The following is a 25,331-nucleotide window of genomic DNA, read 5'->3' as shown; positions in this document are numbered from 1 at the left end:
CCAGCTTCAGTCGTTTGCTTCATCGGCAGTGAGCACAGCTGGCACCATGGATCTGAAGGTGGGTGACAAAATCTAACTGCCTTTAACACAAAACACCACTAATGTGTAAGACGCATTTTAAAGGCCTGTTTATTTATTCCAGGATTCTCTGGTAAAGGGAGGTGTGCTGATCAACCACCAAATTCATGAGGGAAAGCACCAGTATGAGGTGGAGAATGTAGTGAAGTACAAAAGAGCGAGTGGAGGAAAGCCGTTTGCCAGGTACATGTCAGACACTGGTGCAAATACAGACTGGTGTATTTCCGTGGCTCAAAAAACTGTACTTTACTGTGAGAAGCGCAGACCAGTGTGTTTCCTTCAGGTGCGGGCGAAAACACATTTAAAGAACAATGAATAAGTAGATTGAACAAACACGTCACACAAAACATAGGGAGGCTCAATGACACTGAAGAAAATCGGTAAATTAGAAAATCACTAAACTCATTGATCAACAACCTATAAATAAACATTCATTCACGTTAACTGCGGACCTGAAACTTGTGACCTTTATTGCACAGAAAATAGAAATACAGAAGTCTCTAATGTGAAATAACCCAAACTATTCCCACTTTGGCAGCAAACAGTGTGAATGTAGGGGCCCATTGCCTCATAAGAATTGTTTTAAGATTAAAACGTTGTAATAAATGGGTTTTGAGCCACAAGGATGCGTTAACTTCTTGACTATAAGCGACAGAAGCAAATCTATCTGTGTTTGAGATACATGGTCCCATCTGGGTTCCAGTGAGACATGTTTCGATTAAAGAATAATAAATGGGACTTGGAGGCACTGTCGCTTTAACTGACAGTTACTTTATGACTTTCCAAACAAAATGTTTCCTACTGCAAATTACTGTGTTATACAACAGGACAGAGAAGTCAAACATCAATCACAGTAGGGGGTTGCTGAGCAGTCAGTCTATAGAATGAGGACAATGTAAATGGTGCAATATTCATGTTTTTGTATTAATATTAATGGCCAGGCTAGCTTATATGTAATCTGCATTTATAATAATTTGGAACAATTTGAGAACATTTGTTCAACAGCGGACCATTATCTACAGCAAGGAGATAAAAGGAGATAAGTTCCCCAGACTACCTTATTAAATAAGTAAGGAGGAACTTTAGAATTGTTGTTTAACTGCTTTTATGACAAATTCTGAATGACTTTGGCCTTTTTGTAAATTCAGCATAAGTTGCATATTGTATTCTTTTTTTTCTCGTGCAAAAAGCCTTGTGTCTATTTGTCCCAGTGATGTTTATTTGAATCTAGAGCAGGGGTGTTTTTCCACTAAAAAATGGCTCATTATATTAATATTCTCATAAGCTGTAACTAATGTATACGCCTTGATGTGTTTTATTTCTCCTCAGGAGAGGAGACAAACTGATGCAGATAAACGGGATAGACGTGCAAGATCTTACACCTGAGGAGTTGGCACAAATGTTAGCTGATGGTAATCCAAAGCTGGTGAGTTCAGGGACTTGATGTGTCGCTGTATAAAACTATTCCTCATTATTTCACAAGAAAAATTGGTCAAACAAAAAAAAAAGAAGTTCCTTTACACGTGTCCAGATAGAATCGTTGTTAACTAATATGGATCCTCTAAACAAATTAATAAAGAAGTTAGTGATTGTATCACCGGCGGGCCTATTTATATTGTTCCCCCTCCTCCCCTCTTCTGGTCCTCAGACGGTGCACAAGAGCGGCAGGATGAAGGAGCAGCCCGAGCTGTCCTCCCCAGCTGAGGAAACTTTACGTCCATTCTCCAAAGAGTCCACAGTGCTCAGTTTCAGCATGGAGATGAAGAGGGAGGAAGACCTGGAGGAGGATGTAGAAGGAAGAGGGAATGTGGGTATGGAGGATGCTTGTAAAGATGCGGAGAATGGGGAGGGTACATCTGATCTGCTCATTGTCACCATGACGCAAACCAGCATCTCCGTGGTGAGCGGGAGGGGCTGCGAGGACGGGAGCCCCTGTCAGGGGTGTCATGGATCAGGATGCACCTTGAATGACGTGGTGGTGGTGGCAGAATCCAGCACGGTGGTGCTTGGTGAGTAAGTTGGGTTTTAGTCTACTCACTTCACTTCATTTTACTTTTCTCACTAGAGTTAATAATCATCAGATAATTGTTTTGATTTCACAATTTGGAATTCATTATGCATTCTAATATAGTTATTGAAATACAATGTACCAATATAGATCAGAATACAGCAGGCATTTGGTCCGAGTCTTAGGCTAGATGAGTCCTTACTTAGACCAGTATCTGATCTATATGAAGAAAATCGACAAAATATAGGTAGCTGACTGTCAAGGAAATACAATTAGTGAGGACCCAGTGACAAAAATCCAAACAACAAGAAATAAAAAGGAGAAAAATAAAAAGGCTGGTGGCACTAAACACAAGACAGGCAGGGGCATATCCATGAAATAAAGAAGTAAAAACAAAAAAAAACTAAAACTAAATCGAATACAAACCAAAGAAGCACTGGGAACACAAACAAGAACACAAGGAACACAGGAATGAAGTGAGATACCTCAGTGAAATAAGAACAAACAAGGATCAAATCAACCTTGATGAAAGCATAGTTATATTAATTTTTTTTCCCAATCCAAAAACTATTCCCTCCTGTTAAATATTAACATACTTTCAGCCAGAGTGAAAAAAACAAAAAAACAAACAAACTGAGAGCGTGGAATGAACACAGACAAGTCATTTGAGTCATCACGTCTCAGTCATGGGTCATGGGTCTCTAACTCTAAAGCCCAAGTTGAGTTGCATTTTTCGTTAAGTCAACAAAACAGCAGCTCTAGTTGACCTCTCTGTATTACAGTATAAAAGTATGACATTGCTGGTTGTCTCTGACCAGGAGTCTCTGTATATGGGAAATGTTTTTTTGTATGTATATTTTGTAATGCATTTTTCAGAGGAACTGTTTATTATGGGTTTTTGAAAAGCCGACCTCTTAAGATAAATAACCGTTCAATAATCTCATGAGAAGTCGACCTCTTGGAGTTAAGACAGATCTGTGTACAGTGGAACTCTGCTCTACTGGAAAAAACTGCAAATACTCATTGAGGAATTAATCACCTGTGATAAAGTCAAGATCTTTATTTTCTAAAGAAAGAGGATCTAACTGATGAACTATATCCACTCTGTTTGATTGTTCCCTGTGTCACTTCAAGTTCCAAGAGGAAGTGGAAGTGGAAGTTTCAGAGTGGAGAAGCCGTCTGACGTAGAGATTGAACATGTGGCCACTCACTACTACCTCAGAGGTCTCTGCTCTCAAAGGGCCCTCTACGCTTCACCAAATCCAGGTTTGTCACTCAGCGCAGTGAGCAGCAACCTGCTGCGTACCCATCAACTGAAAAATGAAACTATCAGCCATCACAGATGTGAGACTCTCCTCAATCATTCATCATTATGTCATTTTTGATTCTTTCGCTTTCAGAAAAGATCACCATCTACTCCTACAAGTCAAACTTTGTGGAAAAGATTTTCAGAGGGATGCCAGTGGTCCTTAACTTCACTGGCTCCAACTGCTTCGTCAGGTGCTGCAAGGAAGGAGACAGTGTGCGGCTACAAGTGGAGGTAATTGCTATTACTGAGTCATCAGCCTGTTTTATACAGATCTAAGTTTCATGGACACAAAGTTTTATATTATATTTTTTTATATACGACACCTTTTGAGTTTTGTACGCTAACCTGTCAGCGTCAAGGCTATCTGTTACCACAAACGTTGTTTGGAAAAGTAGGTCTATATGAAAGTCCTGCAATAAAAACAAACTGTTTTTGACCTGATGATGGTGCTCGAGAATAAATTCAGGTGATCACCAAAGTCAGGAGGAAAAATGTATGTCTATATAAAATGGTATGACAAACTGAATGACCAACATCCAGCCTTAGAACTGGACAAATTAATGGTAAATACATGTTAAATGGATGTATGTTGTCTGGACTTTTGTTTGTCATTGTGAGTTTAACTAGTTGATCGATATTATTGTCACATGAAGAGCAAATAAATCAGGGCACTACCAGGATGTTGAACAGCCACAGGTGCTCTCTGTGATAAATACCACATCTTTGTTGTTGTAGACATGTGAGAAGCAGAGCCTGATGCAGATCTCCAAAAGTGATGCGAACGCCCTCTCCTACGTCTTCTACATGAAGGCTGACCGGTCAAAACAGAGGAAATTTGAGTCAGCGCTGCATCTCGGCTGGTTCATCCAAATTGTCAACACAGACTTCGTGGAAATGGGAACCCGGGATCCAGCTGAGGGAGAGCGGGCGTTCCTCTTCATCATCAAGAAGTGACAGAGGGTCACAAATCTTCATACTTACTGTCAGTTCTCAGTCAGGTCAGTATAAGGGGAGACACTAAAGGTGAAATCATTGTTTTTTCATGCTCTGGGAAATTTGAAGTTGTTGGACTATTGTCTCGTCTTTCTTTCAAAAATACACATTTACGTGTTTATTTTAGATTATATATGTTTTATGGAGCTTAGCTGTATTTAATCAGACAGCCTTATTTGCAAATGGAAACTTTCTAAATTATCAGAAAAATAATTGGTTTAATGTAAGGAATCAACTCTAGTTTCACGGTGTAGTGTCTCCCCTTAAATTGTTTAAATCTCTCGTGAATTTTGACTTGAAGATGATGTCAAACAAAAAAACAACAGACGGAACTCTTTAGCATGAGCCACCCAGTCCAGTGATAGAAAACAGTGTCACTGTGTCAAATTCTGCTATTGCAGAAGAGAGTAGATATGTATCATACAACTATATTAAATAAAAAAAAATGTTTTGCGTATGTCCAGACTTTCATATGTGATGTCACTCTTGGTAATCAGTTATGTTGTTTAAAGTGACCCTCCAAGCTAACTGTTTTTTTGTTTTAGTTTTTTTACAAACATGAATATTTTGTATTCAGGATATAACTTTTATTAAACATATACTGTATTTTCAAAACAGGTAGAGCAAACAAGGGATTTTGATAATAACTTTATTTAACACTTTCTAATGTACATTTTGGGGGATTTTGTGAACACAATTAAACTATAAACATGAGTCTGAATGACTAGTTCTTTGTTTTACACTGGAACAACGGGGAAACTGAATTCTTTTACTTTGTGTTATTACATTTTCTTATGCTTTGACAACATTTAATTTGACATTTCAAAACAAGTAAAAGTATAAAACAAGTAAGAATTATGAAAAATGTCTTTTACAGAATATTAAACATTAAAAAGTTATATTGACAAACACAATTCTTGTTCCGTTGATTGATTGTCCAGAATTGTAGCTGCATGTCACTTAAACATCCACATCACAACAATGAGAGGAACGGTACGATATTTAAAAGAAAAACACAGTACAATCTAAAGAACTTCTACAGGAAACATTTACAATTAAATAACTTTTTTATGAAACTATTTTTAAACTTAGTGTTTACATTAAGTATATTAAACTCATATTTGCAATTTATTAAACGTTATTAAACGTGTATCTATATTTGTCATAATATGTTCAGTTCATAGGTATAGATTTGTAAATATACAGAAGCACAAGGTAAATGTCCATCATTATTACAAAAAGTGTACTTAAATACACATAATTCTAACTTAATGATGTCTCAAAGTAACACAGTTATAGCGCTATATATTGTTAAAGGTGCAATACATAAGAATTAGCCACCTTGAATTCGTGCTCAACAGTTAGGAGCAGCATAAAACCAGAGTAACTGCTAACTGCTGCCAACTGTATATCTTATACACCAGTGACTGTGGCGAGCTTGTTAGCGCACTTAACTACCGGGGATATGTTGGTGTTTAGACAGTTAGAACAGCAGCTTTGGACTGCTGGGAGAAAGAAGTTTTTAGGCTCGGGGCTAGCAGGTTAGCATGCCAAACTTCAGTAGATAACAAAGAAACACAACATGATATGGCATACCTGTTATTTCATTACATTCTGTTGATAATTTTTTTTATGTTTTGACCTAAAATTCTTACATATTGCACCTTTAAAAAATAGCACACTTGTTGGACATTCACATGGGAAGTATCGTTAGTATATTACAATTAAGTACAATTAGGTCTACCTTTCCACAACCTAAATTCACTATACAACTGTCTGTTAGGGTAAAAATCTCGGACAAACTAAAACTTTCACAAATATACACATTAAGCAGTTACACTGATGGTAAATAAGAGGCCATGCAGCACTGATAAACAAGGGAACAGCCTTATCAGAGCTAGAGTTTTAACGTAAGTGCTGAGGACACCTTCGCTCTGTTCCTCAGAATCCAGTTTGTTCATCGTCACCCTCCTCAAAGGCTTTGTTAGTTTGTCCTTCAGCGGTCTCATCATAGGGATTCTCGACGGTGGCCTTTGCAGGCTTCCTACAAACACACAAGAAATACAGCACATCTATAAGTTATGCATGTTTTGAGCATACATGTCGTATATAGGTCACAGTCTCAAGGGCAAACTCACTTTTTGCGCTCTCTGATGCCAGAGAAGATGAGGTAGGCGCCCAATAGCACCACAATTCCCATGACCACCCCAAACACCACCAGCCACACCTCCACTGGCTGCTTCACGGGAGAGGCCAGTGTTGGGATGATTCCCTCGAACTCCAGCGTCTGGTCATCCAATTGGAAGGCATCGTTGATTCTGGCTCGAGATAACCTGGGATCAATATTAGAATGGGTTAATTATTGCTCACATTTATTAAATGTCTCAACAGAAAGGACACACACAATGAGTTTAACATATTGTTTTTAGCAGGGGCAGTTGAAGGAAAATCAATAAGTTAGTAAGGCTCTGTTTGCAGCTCTGTGAGCTAATTGCTAACATCAGCATGCTAACATGCTCACAATGGCAATGATATGCTGATGTTTACCAAGTATTATCAGGGTTCATACACATTTTTTAAGGTCAAATTCAAGCACTTTTCAAGCACTTTTAAGGGTCATTTTTAAGATTTTCCAGCAACTTATTGCTGGGGTGAAATACGTATCTAAAGGAATATATATACTTGTGATTTTTTTCTTCACTTTTTATCACAGTTATGTACATTGTATCATGCTGTAAACATCTAAAATTATATTTTATAATAGCAAAAACTTCAGAAATTAATTATCCAGTCTGATCCCAATTTTGTGAAAGACACAGAGTTATAATGTCAAGCACTTTCAAGCACTTAAACTAAAATCCAAGCACTTTTCAGACCTTGAAAACACAACATTGAAATTCAAGCACTTTCAAGGATTTCAAGCACCCATACGAACCCTGTATTATGTTTCTCATGCTCATTGATTTGGTTTATTGTATCATGTTAACACGCTAACATTTGGTATTTAGAACTAAACATAGTGCAGCTAAGGTTGATGGGAATGTCAATAGTTTTGCAAGTATTTGCTAATATACAAATGTAACTTTTGCCCTGACAATGGCACTTATGGTATGTTAAGTCTGGAGTCTTTGACCAGCTTAATTTGACAACTTTGGTGTTCAGATATTTCAGTTTGGACCGAAGTGGTGGACCAACAGACCAAAATCTAGCCAACCTTAGAGCAAGCATTACTAAAAATAATTTAAAAACCAATTAACTTGGCCAGTACTGTTGCTCATGGTGAAACAAAAATGAGTTAATTGCAGTCAGTGTTGTGGAAGATGCTGTAAAATAATCAAATTACACTTTTGGATGTGTTGAATAACACCACAGCCTCACCGTATAGCAGCCACCACAACATCCTTTGGGATCAATTCGTTGAGGGTCTCTGGGTTTTTGACCATCAAGTAGAAGGAGATTCTAGGAGTCCAGGGAGTTGTGACGACGTCCTCTGATGTGAAGGAGTGGCTGATATTCCATTGGGCGTAGTACTGCCTCAAAGCATACGCAACGTTGGCCTTGAACAGGTACATCTCATTGTCATTCCAGGGATACTGAAACATATTGTAGTAGATTAGTATTTTCAATTAGATTGCAGTTCACTTCAAATAAGCAAAATGAAGTTCATGTGTAGTTACATCATCTTCTAATAATGGTTAATAGTACTCACAGCATCATCGCCCAGGGCAGCCTTCAAACTCAGTCTCACTTTAATTTGATTCTTTAAATCTGTAAAAAGTCAAATCATGAATTCAGTCTGATAACATTTGTTGCTTCCCATTTTTCATATTTCATCAGATCAAACGTGGCAGGTGACCGGTCGGCTGGCTCCGGACAACATGCGTTTGTTGTTGGATGTCACCAACAGTTTGTCTATAACTGGTTAAAAGAAATTGCTGCTGTGGCTAAATACACATGAACTGCCATAACTCTTAAACACATCATCCAGATGCGACCAATTTCGGATACCATGTACAGACAGGTGTATAAAGTATAAATTGAAATTCATGCAATTTTTAACATTAATACATCAAACTCAAATTGTCACAGTCCTGTCATTTTGGCTTTATTTCTTGGTGTTGTGGTGTATTTTGCCCTTTTGTCTTATGTCCTCACCAGCCCGATCTTCCCTCCACACCTACACTTCATCTCCCTCATTACCTCATTAGTCTTTCCCTCCTTCCAGTGTTTTTCCAACCTATCGCCCCTTTGCTGTTTTGTAGTATTTTTCCGTTCATGTCCCTCACCCTTTAAAGGAGATATAGTCAGCTAAATTCCTGTTTAGTACTTTATAACCACCGCTAACATCAACAGAGCAGCTGTGCCAAACCAATTCTTACATGCCAAACTAGATGCTAGGCATAAATTATGCAAATGTGTGACATGGTAGTGTAGTGTGATGTCACAAAGTCACAGCATTAAAGGCAGAGCTACTGAAAAGGCATTTTGGGACATTTTTCTGTAGGAGAGAGGAGCTTCTCTTGGCGTGGCCTTTGACCTTTTTTAACTTTCACGATCTTTTACAGGCACAAGAACATAGTTTATAAAAACACTTATGGAAGGGATAAGAAAAAAGAAGCATTAAAAGGTCTCCTTTAAGTCATTGAATCTGGGGTACAGAGTAAAAACTCATCTTGCTCTATACCCCAACTGCACGCAGCAGCAGTTTGCAGCCATCACAGGCTTTCTCTTCAGGAAAAGTACTCTCTAGGAAATGAGTGTAGTTTGAAAATGAAAACACTGGTGACTTAAGTCTGTGTTTTTTCTACTTCCTTAAAAATGCCTTTAAAGTCAGTATCTTACTTTCAGCGCTCTTCACCAACTTTTGACAATAAGGCTCCAGTAAAATACTGACCAAATAATAGTCTCCCCACAATGTGTTGTTTTGATATTTTGTTTTTCGTAAAGGTTAAACAAACAAGACATTGGATTGTAAGACCATACAGACATGAGAAATATTCCTGTAAGAAAACTGATTGTTATTTTAGTGTCAATAAGATTCAATATGGGTATCTTTACTCACATGGAGATATTTCTGGGTTCCAGCCCACCATCCTGTTGTGTTTTGCGTTATCTGCCTTAAGCCAGTCATGAAGCTTTTGGAAGTAGTCCAACAAGGGCCTAGCGTCCATCCTGGTGTCACCAGATATCGTATGCAAAGCCTTGGTCCAGGACTGGGACCTTCCCAGCTCTAACATCTCCCTAACAGAAAACATTGATGATAATAATGAGATGTATGCATGTGCACCACAATCACACATATAAGCCACACTCCTGAGTTAAAGAGGAACAGAAAGTCGTCCATACCTCAGCTTGGTTCCTGCTTCTTTGGAATTCGTAATGTCACATGTGGACAAGGCTCCTGTATGATTAGCAGCATCACAAAGCGCCTTTTGGAACTGAAACTGGTAGATGGTTCTTGTAAAATACCTGCATTCACAACCAGGGACAATCACACACACACAAACACACACACACACACACACACACACACACACACACACACACACACACACACACACACAAATACATAAGGGGTGATGTCTCACAGCGGAAATGGGTTGAAAGACGTCATTTTTACACATGTTACACTGCTTTGTTCCAAGACAAGTGAATCAGCACCTGAAAAGTCATGGTTTGTGAAAACCCAGCAGGAAATGTGTCCAAGTTGTGCGTAGAATTTTAATTTTTTTTTCCTTAAGTATCTCAGTAATGTTAAGTCAGAAGTGGTTGGATACTAACTTTAGCTGTTGTCTGATGGTGGCTAATGGGTTATCAAATTGTTTTACCTTGAAGTACGGCCCGGCGTCCCTTCAAATGTTTACTGTCTATTGTCTTTTTCAGTTGCTGATCAATCAGGAATGTTTGAATGTGCAAGCACTTCTTTTCTGCCCTCCAGCTTTGGTTGCCTGTGCCATGCGAATGGCGGTGCAAGTGTTTAGATCGTGAAAAATTTTGAAATTAGATGTAAATAGGTGACATTGTGATTGAACATGTTCAGACTAAAATATCCTGTTGGGTGTCTTTGGGGTTTAGTGGGTAACCAAAAGACGGGTTTTACTATAAGAAGCTAGAACTGGCAGAGCAGAATAGAATGATGTGAGTTTTATTTTAACAGCACATGTGAAACTGCTTCAACACAAAGATGGCAACACAAAACTTGGACTCTAACTAACAGTCATTTTTATTATCGATTAACGCAGATTTTTTTTTTACGATGAATCATTTAGTTATAAAATGTCTGACACACAAATTGCTTCTTTTCTCCATCCAACAGTGTCCAGCTCAACTCAGAGACTCTTCATTTACAATCATTCATAACTTAAACTTAACTTTCACTTAAATAGGTTTTACATATATCAAGCCATCCAAAAACCAGTCTAAACTCAAACAGAAAGTCCATGTGGCTAGAATTAAAGGGTAAATCCACTAATTTGCCACATTAAAGGTGCAATATATAAGAATTGGTGTCTTGTCAAATTCATACTCATACTATTCATACAAATACATACTTACAAATAGGGACAGCATATAACTAGAATAATCACTAACTGCTGCTGACAGAAGCCATCTTTAGTTTATAAGCTCAGTTAGCTGTGGTTAGCCAGCAGTCTGGATTAGGAGTGTCTGACTTTACAATGCTAGCACAGGAGCTTTGGACTGAGACAGGCCAGAGCTAACTGGTTGGCATGCTAATTTCAGTAGATATCTCTACAAACCAATACATGGAATTTTTAATGCGAAAACTTCACATGCCGTTGGTAATTTTAATTTAATTTTTGGATGTTTTCACCTAAAATGTGTACAAATTGCATCTTAAAAGTGTGCTTACAGGTCTTGGAGAGTCCTACGTATGTAAAAAAAAGTAGCCAGACTGAAATCACTAGAGGCTAAGTGTACATGCAGTTTTCTCTGGATCCACAAAAGGCTTTATTCTGTTTTTTTTTTTTTTTTTTTTTACAGATGCAGTAGTACTCCCTAAGCCCAGCAACCACACTTTTATGGATGAAATTGTTTGAGTTACACTTTAAGGTGTCGTGCTTTTATGTCTGTGAAGTGCTGTGCTTTACAGCAGGAATGTTACCTGATGAAAGAATAGTCTCCAGACACATGGAACAGAGCGGGCGGGTCACAGTAGGTCTCATCTCTGGGGTACGGCTCCGCCACCCCGACCAGCTCCCTCCTGTTGTGACAACAGAGAGTCAGCACTGACGCAGGCCGATGCCGTAACTAAGAACCCGCAGCGAAGCAGCCGCTGAGGTCACACAACATGAAAAGTCATGATACTTTCCACTCCTGATGTCTCGACCACATTTGATGACATCAATATTAGATGTTAGCAAGTCTTTATGCAATTAACCTGTGAATTATCACGGGCTGCGGAAGCTAACTGGCTTATTAAGAGTGCTTCATGTACGTCTCTGCTTACTTCATCTCCCACCACTGCTTCATCCATTCATCCTTGGGGATGTTCCCCTCAAACACCTGCCACCTCCACTCCTCAAGCATGTAGGTGAATGGCAGTGTGGCCACGATGGTGAGCGCCTGTTTCAGGAGGAAGTTGATCTCAGTCTCTGCAAAAAACAAAAAACACAAAATAGTTGAAGATATATGAAGAGAAAAGGTCAGGGAGCTGACTGCTTCTGCTCCAACATACAAGACACGTTAGCGTTTTGTTGATTCTGGTGACCCCTGTGGACAAAAAGCATTATGAGAACCACTGCCTTGTGTCAAAGAACTCCAATAATTATACAGAATTAGCTAATCGTCTTGCTGATGGTCTTGTTTGCTTCAGTATTAAATTGAGACTGTTTCATAATCAGTTAAAACTTCCTTGAAGTACATTAAACTGTGTCTGAAAAAGGACATTGATTCCTCCTTTTTTTTTCAACAGCAGACAGCCCTGTTGTGTTGCGATGTTCTTTTCTGGGAACATTTTGGTGGGTTTACTGCAAGACCCAGAAGTTGACGTGCTATTTATGACACCTAAGTCAGACACTGTAGCTAGATGACAGTTTGAGTAACAGTTAGCAGAGGGGCCCAAGGTCGTGTTATTCCTCTGGTCACTGAAGTAAGCAGGTGAAAAAACGAGTGTAACATCATCTATCCGTGTCATTTGAGGGCAGTAACTCAGACATATTACTCATACTTTGACTACTACTCTGATTCGGCCAGCTCTTTCAATTCATTTGTCACTGATGTGCATGTAGCCTAGGAAAACAAAGACGGACTGCGTTCAGATAAGTGATATGACAAACCAGAAACAAGACAGTTGAAATGACAGTTGTAACATTGATATTGGATGGATTGTTATTATAAAACTACTGATTAAAGCAACCTTTAAGCATAAGGTCACCCATTGACAGAGAATTCATTTATTTTCTACTTATCCCCATGCCGATGGAACGTCGTGTGAAGCTTTGTAGTTCACAAACAACAAAACAGTGCTGCAATATTCTCCTAGACAACTGAAGGAGATGGGAGTTTGTTTCGAATTGGAAAATACAACCAATCCAAGCCTCTGGAAGCACAGAGATTCCAAATTGATCTTTTTTTTTTTAAATGTAAGTCTAAAACTGTGCGTCCTCAATGCGCAATTGAATTTGTTCCACGACTTCAGAGGAGATGGGTGCTAAAGATTTAAGCTAAGCAACACAGTGAAGATTAAAGGGATATTCCGGTGTAAGTTTAATCCATGGTCTAACACACCGTGAAACTGTGTTAGACTCCCTTTCGAGAGATAAAGTTTGCAGACCGCTAGCTAAAGTAGTTTTAGCATCCTCAGAAACGACCGCACGACAACAATACATTGCAGTAAATGGGTCCAAACATAAAACCGCCATCAAAAAGCCACAAATAATGCTCAGAACAGCACCAAACTTCAGCAACAGTACAAATAGGGTCCCAGCACATATTTCGAGGCATCAAACATTTGATATAGTTGCCGTATTTGTCGGAAAATATAAACAAATCTCACCACTTGAGAAGCCTTCCTTGTTGTGGGGAAGTGCTGGGACCCTATTCCTAATGTTCCTGAAGTTTGGTGCTGTTCTAAGCATTATTTGTGGCTTTTTGATGGCGGTTTTATATTTGGACCCATTTACTGCAATGTATTGTTGCCATGCGGTCGTTTCTGAGGATGCTAAAACTACCTTAGCTAGCGGTCTGCAAACTTTATCTCTTGAGAGGGAGTCTAACACAGTTTCACGGTGTGTTAGACCATCGATTAAACTTACACCGGAATATCCCTTTAAGTCTTGAAAAAGGGTATAATCAACAACTTTTCAAATCAATTTATGTTCTTGGGGCTTCTGGACACTTTAATTACGCTGAACAGGCTTTGTGGGTTTTTTTTTTTTAGTTGCGTTTTCTGTTTAAAAGAAAGTCCCTATCTGGTTCAGTTGTTTAAGAGAATGCTGCAACACTGTTTTGCTCTGAAACTTCAGCTGACTTTCAGTTCATATGGGGGTGAGTAGATAATGACCGAATTTGAATTTCTAGGTGAACTTATCCTTTATCCTTTACTTTGGTTCGATAATTGTCAGTGTTCTACATCAATAGCTCCGTTCATGCGAATCGATACATACGCTCATCATAAGCAAAGTCAGGCGCTAGGAGCCCCAGGCTCTGCAGGTGTTTGGGAGTCGCAGCAGAGAGGGACATGATTTCTCCGACAGCCTCGTGGAAACCCTCGTTGGCTCCGTCCCTCAGGAGGTAGGTCAGGTTACGGTAGGCCATCTGGTACTGGTTGTGACCCATCTCATGGTGCACTGTGAGGAAGTCGTCCATGGTGACCTTGGTGCACATTTTGATCCTAAAGAAATCACAGTAGAACTGTTGTTGTCAGCAGTTAGAGTGTTAGGCACAGACATGGCACAATCATATCAGATATACTGCACCAATAAAAAAGTCAGTGCAATAGCATGTTTCTGATGAGTCAGATGTAATAAACACTGAAGCCCAAGTCCAAAAAAATTAAATAAGTCCTTTTCTAGGGACTGAAGGATTTCTTAAAGAATATCTCTGTTGCTTTTTTTTTTAGTATATATCACCCAATCTGATACTAGAGGAGCAATAATAACTGACTTTTTGAAAGAGTAACATTTTAAATTTGGACAAACTTTTAGACACTCAAACCTCGAGTATTGGATCAACAATATTGATTAATATTTGACTTTGGTTATCTTTATCAGCGGGAAAAAATGACTCAGAGAGACTGATCAAGATCATTGTTCCAACTAGTTCATATTTATGGCCCTCATGTACTGATCTACAGATTACACTTCTCAACGCAGCACAAAAACTCCAATAAATCATATCACATGAAAATATGATTTATGATGACAATTAATCAACCGCTGATATAGATTTGCCCATCGAAGTTTTATCTTAGAGTCAGCGTTTTCAATATCACAGAGTCGCCTGGATTGACAATGTGACATTTGTTTTCAGCATATTTATGTGTGGATTTTTTTCCCTACCTGAAGTCCTCTCTGTTTCCCATGTCCCAGGCGGTGGGGTGACAGACCACATTGCGTCCATCCGTAGGCTTCGTCAGCATGGAGTTATTCCAGAAGTTCGGGAACATCTCGTAAAGACCCACAGACATGAAGAACTTCTCTGCTTCTTCGAAAAACTGAAGCTCCGTCCAGCCCTGAAATTCAATTTGGCATCTGGTTTCAGTTCCAATATAAGTTTTTTTTTGAACTACAATAGAAAGGTTGATTTTGTGTTTCATTTTGAGTTTTTATCATGCAAACAGGGGCAAAGAATCAACTAAAGTGCACTGTACCTTATCCACCATGGTTTTGCTGACGTCAATATCTGGTTTGTCAGGGTAGGGGATTGACAGGCGGTACAGGTTGGTCCAGAATCTTCCCCACATGTCACCTGAGGGATCGACACAAATGTGAGTTTGTTTTTTTTTTTCACTGGCGAACACAGTGATGACCTTCCTACAGCAGAGTTTAGTTACAGCCCTTTCAAATTGTGTCATTATATTACAACTGTTTCAACTTCTATCTGTATTTTTTTTACCTTTAAACAACTGAAAAAAGTCAATAAGTAACATTGTCCTGAAGGGCAGGTGTCTGTCTTTACCAAGAATCAAAAACAGAAGCAATTTAATGATTCAGAAAAAAATATATAAAGCTTGTTTCAGTTATGAACAGACTGGTAGTAATACGATGTGGACAGTAGAGGGAGCCAAACATGAGTTCTGGACTGTGATTAAAATTTACATCAACATCCAAATCCTACCTTTCTTCATATTGTCACATTATAAAGAATACCTATAATGCACTGTAATGATATCATAACACTGTTGCACACCTGACTTACATGGGCTGGAAAAGGGCCTGAGTACAAGATGTGAGTTTTAATATGGGGCAGAGATTCATGTTTAGTGGTGTGTGTGATCTTGGGTTGGTTCATCAGTTATAATTAAAACCTCATAAAGTAAAGCCCTTTTTCCCAACACAGGGATCCCACCCACAATGCCAGTAAGCCTACGCTGGAGAAACACAGTAAAGAAAGAAAAAGAAAACCAGGGGTGCAAACAGGAAAGAGACAAAGAAAAGATGATAATACCACAAATAAAAGAAACTGTGCAGAAACTTAGGCAGATGTCTCAAAACTTGAGATATTATGAAGGACATCAAAATGACAACAACAAAAAAAAACAACAACTTTCTTTTAGACCTGTGTGCTCTATGGATGATAAACAGAGAGGACAGCAAGTGAAGAATTTAGACATTTAGACATCATAAAACTATGATGCATTTCTGTCATAACCTCATCAAACATAGAAAAGAAAAGAAAAGGAAAGGAAAGGAAAGGAAAGAAAGGCAAAATGTAATATATAGAACAGTGATCGCAGCAGGGTTGATAGCTGTAGCTTGATGCCTCTGATCTGATGCCTAGCTCTGAACAGAAACCTCCACATACCCAGCAGGTGGGCTGGCAGAGGTCCCTCTGCATCAATGTCCCCTTTGTAGACCTCCATCAGCCTGGCTCTCACATAAGCATGCAGTTCCTTGTATAAAGGCATAATCTGTGGAAATGACATCAAATAATTGTAGTTAATCACTTTGAGACATACCATCCACTAATAGGGACATTTATTAGACGTACTTGTTTGTATACGGTGCGGACGTCCGCCATCAGCTCATCTCCAGTGTAACGGTACAGAGGGTCCTCGTCGATGGTCTCATAGTTATATCTCCAGTAAGCTCCATAGTCTTTAAAACCTGCAAGTGTGTGTGTGTCAGAGGGGGTTAGGCTCACACTACCATTTGTGTGTGTACAGGTCTACTATAGTTCCTTGATAACTTAATAAATAGCCTGAGTATTTCCACGTGGTTTTATGGAAGTGCAGGATTGATGAAAGCTACATTAAGTTTCCAAGCAGAATTAACAAGGACACCAACCCTGAGGAACACTGCATCATCTCTGACATTTACACACTAGAAACAGTAGAAGGTCTTCAAAATAAAAGCCTAACAACATCAAGTGGGATATTATGTTTGAGCATTACCGTTAAGTTTGGAAGCTTCATTCTTCAGATCCACGTAGTCTTCATACAGAGGCCTCATCTTCTTCCCCGTCTCTCTCCTCCAGCCCTCCCACACATGCAGACGCTCAGAGTAGTCTTCGCTGTTCGCCATTACATGTTCCAGGCCTGTAAACAGACAAACACGCAAGTCAGATCACATTAAGGTCAGATAAATATTTGGCTTTCCATCGAATCAGCCAGAAACGTGCAAGGAGTTAAGTTAAGACTCAAATAAAAATGATAGAGCAGAACGAAGGACATTTAGTCATACAGTAAGTACAGCATATATACTATTTTATGATAATTCATACTGCTATTCAACTACATTTTGGAAAATATTTATATTGAATATTGTACTTTTTACTCTAATCTATTTTTCATATATCAACTGTTAAACTACTCCACAGTCTATAAAGCTGCTAAAATTATCTCCACTTTGATAACACAGAAATCTACGTGTTGTAAAATAGTACCTTAAATTCATAAAAGTAGCTTCAATCCAAAGTAAAGATATTGTGTTAACACATTACTTTCGTAAAGGTGAAAGTCACCCGCACAAAAAGTACTTAGAAGTCAGTATCGGATATACAGTGTAGGCTACTTAAATATCAAAAGTAATTTTCTGGCAATAACTGTACTTCAGTATCAAAGTACAATTTATTTACAAGTCTGTATATATTGTATAATATGAGTTCATCGATTAAGTATTCGATCAAATTTTTTCTATTTTTTTTTATTACCAGACTGTTTTTTTTCGTTTTTTTTTCCCTCTCATTTAAATATTTATTGAATTCTTAATAGCAGAGTATATGAGTACAGGGTTGGTCATACATTTCAGAATCTTGGCATATGACATGAGGAAAAATAAAACTTGAAAAATAGAGAAATATAAGGGGGAAATGGTGTGTTTTCTTTAGTTTTAGGGTTTGAGTTGTTGTATTTGTTTTATTACTGTACTTGAGTAAATGTATTTAGTTACATTCCACCAGTGAAATTTTATTATCATTGACAATAAACATGGTAATTAAAGTGCTGTGAATGGAGCTATATTGAATAGATAATAGTTTTCCAGTACATTTTCTCAACTTTTACTTTAGTGAAATTTTGAATGAAGGATTTTTAGCTCTAATGGAATGTTTTTACATTGTGGTACAGCTGTGGTATATACAGTGTTGGGAAGATTACTTTGGAAATGTAGTTGGTTACAATTACAAGTTACCCTGTTGAAAATGTTATAGTAGTGTAACTATTTCAATTACTTTCTCAAAGTAATGTAACTAATTACATTTGATTACATTTTGATTACTTTTCTTAATTTTGAATGAAATCTCTCAACTGCTAACCATTTTCACATTTTAAGACCTATAGTGTGATAAACCTTTCAGTTCAAAGGTTTAACCATATATTATGAGTCTGACCATAGGCCTGTACTGCGAAGGAGGCTCACTTCCTCACTAAATGGAGCGACAACGGGCTGATTTCAGCCAAGAGGAGCAGGTTGTTTTAATGGAGAGACTATGAGCGATACAAAAAAGCCTGATCACAGCTGAAGCAACAGTGGTGCTGCAAATATGACAAGAGGAGGCTGATTTTAATTTCTGACAGCTCTGCATTGAGCTGCTTTTAAATATGAAGCTTTAGAGCAACAACAACTGTTGTTTTAAACTGTGTTTTATATTGTTTTCATATATTTCACTGATCGCAATTATAAAATGCCAGTGTGTGTTTTATTGAAAGCGAGGCTGGGTGAGCGTATGAAAATAGGTTACAGTGGGTTTTTTAGGTGCTGTAGCTGGGGCAGCGGGCTAATATGGCGAAAGTACAGCAGCTATTGTTCTACTTTATGTTGATGTAGCTATTGTAATGAAAAGCACGGGCGCTGGTGTATTGATTAACTGATATTTTATTCCAAAGGTCGTCAAAAAATAAAGGCAACCACCACATTTAACAGCCTGGAGGGCGGAAGTAGATAAACCCGGTATAAAGAGTGCCCGCCCCGCAAAGAAGCGGGTGTAATCTGATTGGTCAACAGTAGCCGGCCTTCTATTGGTTGACAGTGTTGATACACAAGAAAAATCCGTGAGCAGAGGAGAGATCCGAGAGCAGAGGCCTGTACTGCGAAGGGGGCTCAACATAGCCAGGCTTTGTGCTCATGATGCAGCTCAACAAAGCCCCAAGTCCCCAAACAGAGTTAAACGGTACTGCGACGGTGGTTATCAACTTACTTTGTCAAGTCCGGTTCTCTGCTTTGTGCTCTGCGCGCGTACATGTAAAAGGGGGCGTTTGACGTCATATTATTCTACTTCCGTGCGAAAATGGATCGATCCCGGGCCACATATTTTACTCAAGATGAGCAGATTCTTATTATGCAGGACTATGAAGAATTCAAGGACACAATCACGGCAAAAAGTAACACTGTCGCCGCCAGTAGAGCGAGGGAGGGCTGCTGGCAGAAAATAGCTGACCGTGTAAATGCGTAAGTTAACAATGATTAATATTAAGATAAATATTATATTAAGCCCTTAGTGTTTTAATTTCTGAAAGCTCAACATTGTGCAACTTTTACATATTAACCCTCATCCATTTAAAAAATAAATACACTGAGGTGACAACTATCTTTTTTCATTTTTGAATGATGTCTATATTGTTTTCACATTTTACTGATCTCAGTTATAGAATGCGCGTGTGTGTTTTATTGAAAGCGAGGCTGAGTGTGCGTAGGCTCGGTGTTTTTTTTTTTTTTTATTACTGTGTCGGGATGAACAAGCAAATGTAGCGACTGTCCCTGTACAATGACAATAAAGAGCTTCCTGACAGTGAAAATCGCTCAAGCCTGTAAGATTTGTGTTTGGGTGTACACTGCCCTACAACGGGTGAAACATTGATCAGTTCATCAGTTTATTCAAGCCACATCAAAGAAATAATTAACTTTGCTCATTATCTGTGACAAATAAATACTAGGTTGGCCTAATTAATATTTCATATTGCATTTTATTAAGATGTGGAAGCAGCAGTCGGACATGGCAGCAAGTTAGAGCCAAATACAAACACATCATTCAAAGTGGTATGTAGCCAAGCTGCCCCATCATTTTGTCAGTGTGGATAACATACTGTTTCCCATTTTATTTTAATATATCACTATCTTAAGCCAACAGGAAGAAGAATGAAAAGGGGAAGATTTCATTATGCAAGCAAGTAATACTGATGATGTAGAGGGGTATGAAAGTAGCTTACATTACCAGATATTTTATAGAATCCTTCCTTAACAAGCATTGTGCTCAAATGACTTGGGAACACTACAAACACGCAACACGCAGTGTTCTTGCTCAGATTTGCTGCATCACCAACTGAATGTAAAAAGGTTCCCGTGGCAAAAAAAAATGAAGGGCTACACAAACAGTTTGCCTTACAGTGAGCGCACAGCTTCTTCGAGTGGCATTCCTGACACTCGGCTCAATAAGTGAGCAAATGTTCCGTATTCCCTCGGCTGAAAATCTATATCGCTCATAGAGAATTTCATCAGGAAATGCCAGCGGATCAGCGCGATCTCGAAGAAGCCGCTCACATCGTAGTGCTGCCAGAATTATTCTTGCTCCCAGGTCCACCGGGTTCTCAATGAATGGTGACGCCATCTCCGAATGATTTACACAGTGAAACAGCGGCGCTTTTATAGCCGATTTTAAGCTGAAACTCTGAACATAACCTGGTCGGGACCAGGTTATGAGCTAAGCATAAGTTACCATGGTGATCTAGCCGGGTTAAAAGAGAGCCACCTTTGTAGTACAGGGAAGCCTGGCTTTAGACTCAACATACCTCGCTAACCCACTAAACTGGCTTCGCAGTACAGGCCTCAGAACTTGACCTGTGAGCAGGTGTGTGTTCTGAGCGCGTGCACTTTAGATCTGAGCGCGCAGAGGGCACATTTGAATGCGAGCGAAATTTTTGTGTGCAAGAAGGAGAAATGTGAACACGGGCATGTGATTTTTGAGTTCAAGCTGACATTTTGAAAGAGAGCAGAAGAAATTTAAATGCAAGAACAAAATGTGAGCATGAGGAGAAAAAATCTGAGCACGCGAAAGAGCTGTGTCACTGAAAAGGAATGAAATCATGCTCTCAAACTGAAAATCTATGCTCTTGATTAATGACAGGATTTAACTTCCATAAGTAAATAGGCTATAGCCTAATAAATGACCTCCTGACGCGAGTCGGATCATCAGCTGAGCAGCATATCTCCTCAGCTGAACATCTGTAGGCGGAGACCTCAGAGAGAAAGTAAACAGCAGCGGATCAGCGCGATCTCTCCCTCCGTTCAAATGTTCTGATCCAGCTCCACTGGACTTTCAAAGTAAAGGTGACGTCAGCTGTAAATGAGTTAAATAGTGAAACAGCGGCGCTTTTATAGCCGATTTTATGATTAAACTCTGAACAGAACCTGGTCGGGGCCAGGTTATGAGCTAAGCATAAGTTACCATGGTGATCTAGCCGGGTTAAAAGAGAGCCACCTTTGTAATACAGGGAAGCCTGGCTTCTGTCTGTATGAAGTGTTTTTTGTATTTCCAGCCCAGGCACATCTTGTGCGCCGCCGACACTGTTGCTGCTGAGTCTGACTGCCGCCGTATGGTTTGTCGGTTGAGTCGAATGGCACATGACCAGAGAGAGCCAATCACAAGCGTCAGTTTTGGAAGGCGGGTGTTAAAATGAAAAAAACTAAAAACAAACATGAATCCAGGGGGGCGAAAAACTATTTGATAAATCCGAGCTTTTGCGGCGATTTTTCAAATGTAACTTAAGTTGTAATCATTGAAATTTCCAAAAGCAACTGTAATTTAATTACATATTTTCTCCCAGTAATGTAACGGATTACAATTACGTACATTTTGTAATTAAATTACGTAACGTCGTTACATGTAATTCGTTACTCCCCAACGCTGGGTATATACTTTGACTTACAAAGTACTTTTTTAACAACTGTATGCTAGAGGTCTAAAAGTTATGAATGTAAATGTTTTCGAAATAAGAATACTAAAAATGGACAGTGACAGGTATAACTAGTAAATGCCATTATTAGATTTTAATAATGTTGTAGCAGGTTCAGGTGGAGTTAACTACTTGACGACTTTATATTCAGTTGAATACTTTACATCACCGCAATGGACTACATAACCTCAGGTCTAAAACTTGAACAAAGCCATTTCTATTTTCCTCCGTTAATTATAAACTGCTTTATCTGACTGTGGCTGACAGTAGCAGGCAGCCACGTCAACATAACCGGCCCTTATTAACAGAGTTTACCTGGCTCCAAAGTCTGGCAGTTAGATGGGTCGTCCTTGAGGCACACAGTTGCGGTGCTGTAGATTGTACTCATCTCACTCATGGCCTTACTCAGCTGTGAGCAGATTTTAGAAGATTATAGAAGATAGTTAAAGACACATTCAAACACATATCTACAACAGTATGAAATGAAACATGGAGTGATTGTCTTACATGTGCAGCTTTCTCCGGGGATAGGGCACCAGAGCCTTTGTCTTGCAGTGAGATGAGCTGTAATTTTAATTCTCGATCTTTGATCTGGTCGATGGGGAACGCCTGGGCCTCTTCTGACATCTTGCTGTAGAAATTGCCCCAAATTTGCCCCTCTTGTGTCTGGGTGGAATGAAAACAGACGGATCAAATCATGAATTTCAGTAACATCAGGCCTGTATTTTAAAAGTCATCGAATGCTTACCAATTTGTCTGAGTTCTCCTGAGTGATGTCGGTATTGTACGCCCATGATGCCAGCGAGTACTGGTACATAAGTTTGGTGGCCTCCTCGTCGAACCTCTGAAGGAACTCCCTGGCTCTGTTCTCCAGGTCTGACTGGGCAGAAACAACGCAAGACACAGCCAGCAACGCTACAAAAACCCTAGGAATCATCTCGGCTGCTTCAGCTCCATCAACATGCACGCACTAACTGTGAGGAGGACGGGCTCTGCACTCTGTTATACAGTTTCAATAACCTTCGCTGCTGCCTTGGCCTTTGGACAGTAGAGCCATAACTGAGGGTGTATCCGAGTTTTCATCTACAGATAGGATGTTTATAAAGAACAGCGAACAGTCTTGACATTCAGTGTTAAGCTTTGAATCGTTATCAGATACAAAATAGACACATCATCTATTGAGAATGTATAAATCACAATACATTCAATGTGTCCACACAAGTCAAACATGGCACCCTGATAAACACCCTGCACCTTTCAATCCATCTGATGAGTGGTGCACTGGATCGGGGTTAATGTTTGGGGTAACCAGCGACACATCAAACTAAAAACTCACCAGCTCCTAGGAAGTTTGGGCCAAACGTCTACAATTTAACACAGGTGTAGTAAACATGTTGTAAAAGGTGAGTGGTGGATTTTCATAGCTGTAACATGGAGCAAGGTCTTGTTAATACTACTCAACAATGAACTACCGCAATCATGTTTCTCTCATGGCTAAGCTGATGTAGCATAGGTTGTGTTTTAGCCCCACATGAAATCAGTACATTGTCACAAACTAGTACATGTTGCCTTTCAAATGAGTACCCATGAAAGCATTTTGGCTTTGCAGTTCTTCTGCTACAAGCTGTATTGTATCTGTATGTACATTAATGTGATTTTAAAGCGGTTAAAGTGCAGAAAACCTATAGCAAAATGATATTTTCCCTAAAAATATAAGACAATATCTTATCAAATACTTTTAAAACTATTTTTATCTTTCATTCTAATTATTTTTCTCAACTGATGGAGTTTGCTGAGATTGGTTTGAATTATTTCAGCTCATTGTATTTCTAAAAGGGCACTATGTAGTTTGGAGACATAATTCCAACTCGGAAATCTATTATTTACAATATTAATGAGGTAATAATACAAACTCGGAGATACTTATTTTTTCCATAACTGAATAAACAAGCTGTTCTCAGAGGAAAATAAGATCCCAAGAACTTTGTTTGAAGATAGGAAGGTGTCAGGGTCCGCCACATAAACAAAGTAAAACAGTATGAAATTGCGTAGTCCTTAAAGGTCAGTTTGTTGATTCAGTTTATTTAGACATGTAAACAAAGAGAGTTTGTTTATTTAGTTTGTTTAGTCAGTGAAGATCTTTCTCTTCTGATTAAAATGAAATTGTAAAATGTCAAATGTAATTTAATTAACCTTTTTATTTATTTTCAGTCAGTGAAAATAAAGTTAGAAGAATTATGATCTGAGCAACAATAATGTGAAAACATGTTTTGTGCTAATGTGCACTATCTATTGATATTCCCCAAGAGTCATTTGTCAAACAAACATGACCCTTTGAGGATATAAAATGTCAAGGAATCAGGAAACAAAAGCTTTAGACGAGCCTCCAACCTCCTTATCTGCTGGAGGTGGATTTACCAGCAGCAGATAAAATGCAAGTCACGCACTGTTAAGCCCTAAATGCTGATAAGAAATCAGCCACGAGGGCAAGGTTTATTATTGAGATTTATCATCAACACCGAAAGGTTATTTAATACTCTCTCTCTCTCTCTCTCTCTCTCTCTCTCTCTCTCTCTCTCTCTCTCTCTCTCTCTCTCTCCATTAAACCACCAATAAAAAAACAACAACATTGAAATGATTCATTTCATTTACACAGGCAACATATTTGTGTTTCTTGGTGTCGATCTTTTGTCTGCGTTTCATATTGGGTCTCTATCTCGGTGTATTTCCAAGAAAATAATTTGAACTATATCTATTTTGTGTACTTTTGCATTGCCACTATCCAGACTGATCAGAGCAAAAGACACACCAAGAGGAAGTTTAAATGTTCAACACCTATAGGAACATCACACAACAGCGCCTTCCTGTGGAGGTGGGTGGTACCATCATGCTCATTAAAGGACAGACTCACATTGAAGTAATTACACCTGTCACGTTATCAAAGAGGAGCAAAATGTACGATATACTACTCAAAATTAGTCCAAATTTTCAGAAAACAGAAATTCAGATGTGTCACAGAACAAACAATCAATTGAAACACTGAAATATCCCAATATCCCTAACTTATTTTGAGTATAGCGTGTCTCTGAAATGTAGTGAAGTAAAAGTACAAAGTTGCATAAAATTGAGATACATGAGTAATGTAATATACTACTACTACTTGAACTCAAGTGTCAGCTGACTTCTCCAGACATCTGAGACTTTACATGATACAGCAATAACACATAACACATAAATAGTCTAATTAGATTTAAAATGTCTCAATCATAGAATTAAATGAGGCACTATGTCGTTTGTTTATTTAGCTGGTTTAGGCAATGAAAAAATCAATACAAATGTAATCCCCCGAATTACAGAGTGCACCTTTAAAGTAC

The 25,331-nt window shown here is 38.8% G+C and overlaps 2 protein-coding genes across 2 annotated transcripts; one reads left to right on the top strand and one right to left on the bottom strand.

The window, feature by feature from the left end:
- LOC115580750 (uncharacterized) lies at positions 1-5,102 on the top strand. The gene is made up of 7 exons (XM_030415377.1): positions 1-58; positions 143-261; positions 1,408-1,504; positions 1,727-2,087; positions 3,221-3,352; positions 3,487-3,626; positions 4,131-5,102. The coding sequence occupies exons 1-7, from the start codon at positions 47-49 to the stop codon at positions 4,347-4,349; spliced, it is 1,080 nt and encodes a 359-aa protein (XP_030271237.1). The 5' UTR covers positions 1-46; the 3' UTR covers positions 4,350-5,102.
- On the bottom strand, positions 5,024-22,935 carry ace2 (angiotensin I converting enzyme 2). The gene is given in 18 exon segments (XM_030415376.1): positions 5,024-6,432; positions 6,527-6,721; positions 7,767-7,981; positions 8,098-8,156; positions 9,451-9,629; positions 9,735-9,857; positions 11,512-11,610; positions 11,857-12,001; positions 14,015-14,241; positions 14,909-15,081; positions 15,220-15,317; positions 16,374-16,479; positions 16,560-16,675; positions 16,963-17,106; positions 22,273-22,366; positions 22,465-22,623; positions 22,706-22,896; positions 22,899-22,935. Coding segments are annotated over 18 exon segments (2,448 nt in total). The 5' UTR covers positions 22,921-22,935; the 3' UTR covers positions 5,024-6,329.
- Between the last annotated feature and the right edge of the window lie 2,396 nt (positions 22,936-25,331).

The sequence above is a fragment of the Sparus aurata genome, chromosome 4, assembly GCF_900880675.1.
Source record: "Sparus aurata chromosome 4, fSpaAur1.1, whole genome shotgun sequence".
Taxonomy (NCBI): domain Eukaryota; kingdom Metazoa; phylum Chordata; class Actinopteri; order Spariformes; family Sparidae; genus Sparus; species Sparus aurata.
The sequence above is the reverse complement of the archived record's forward strand: the minus strand, read 5'-3'. Positions and strand labels throughout refer to the sequence as shown.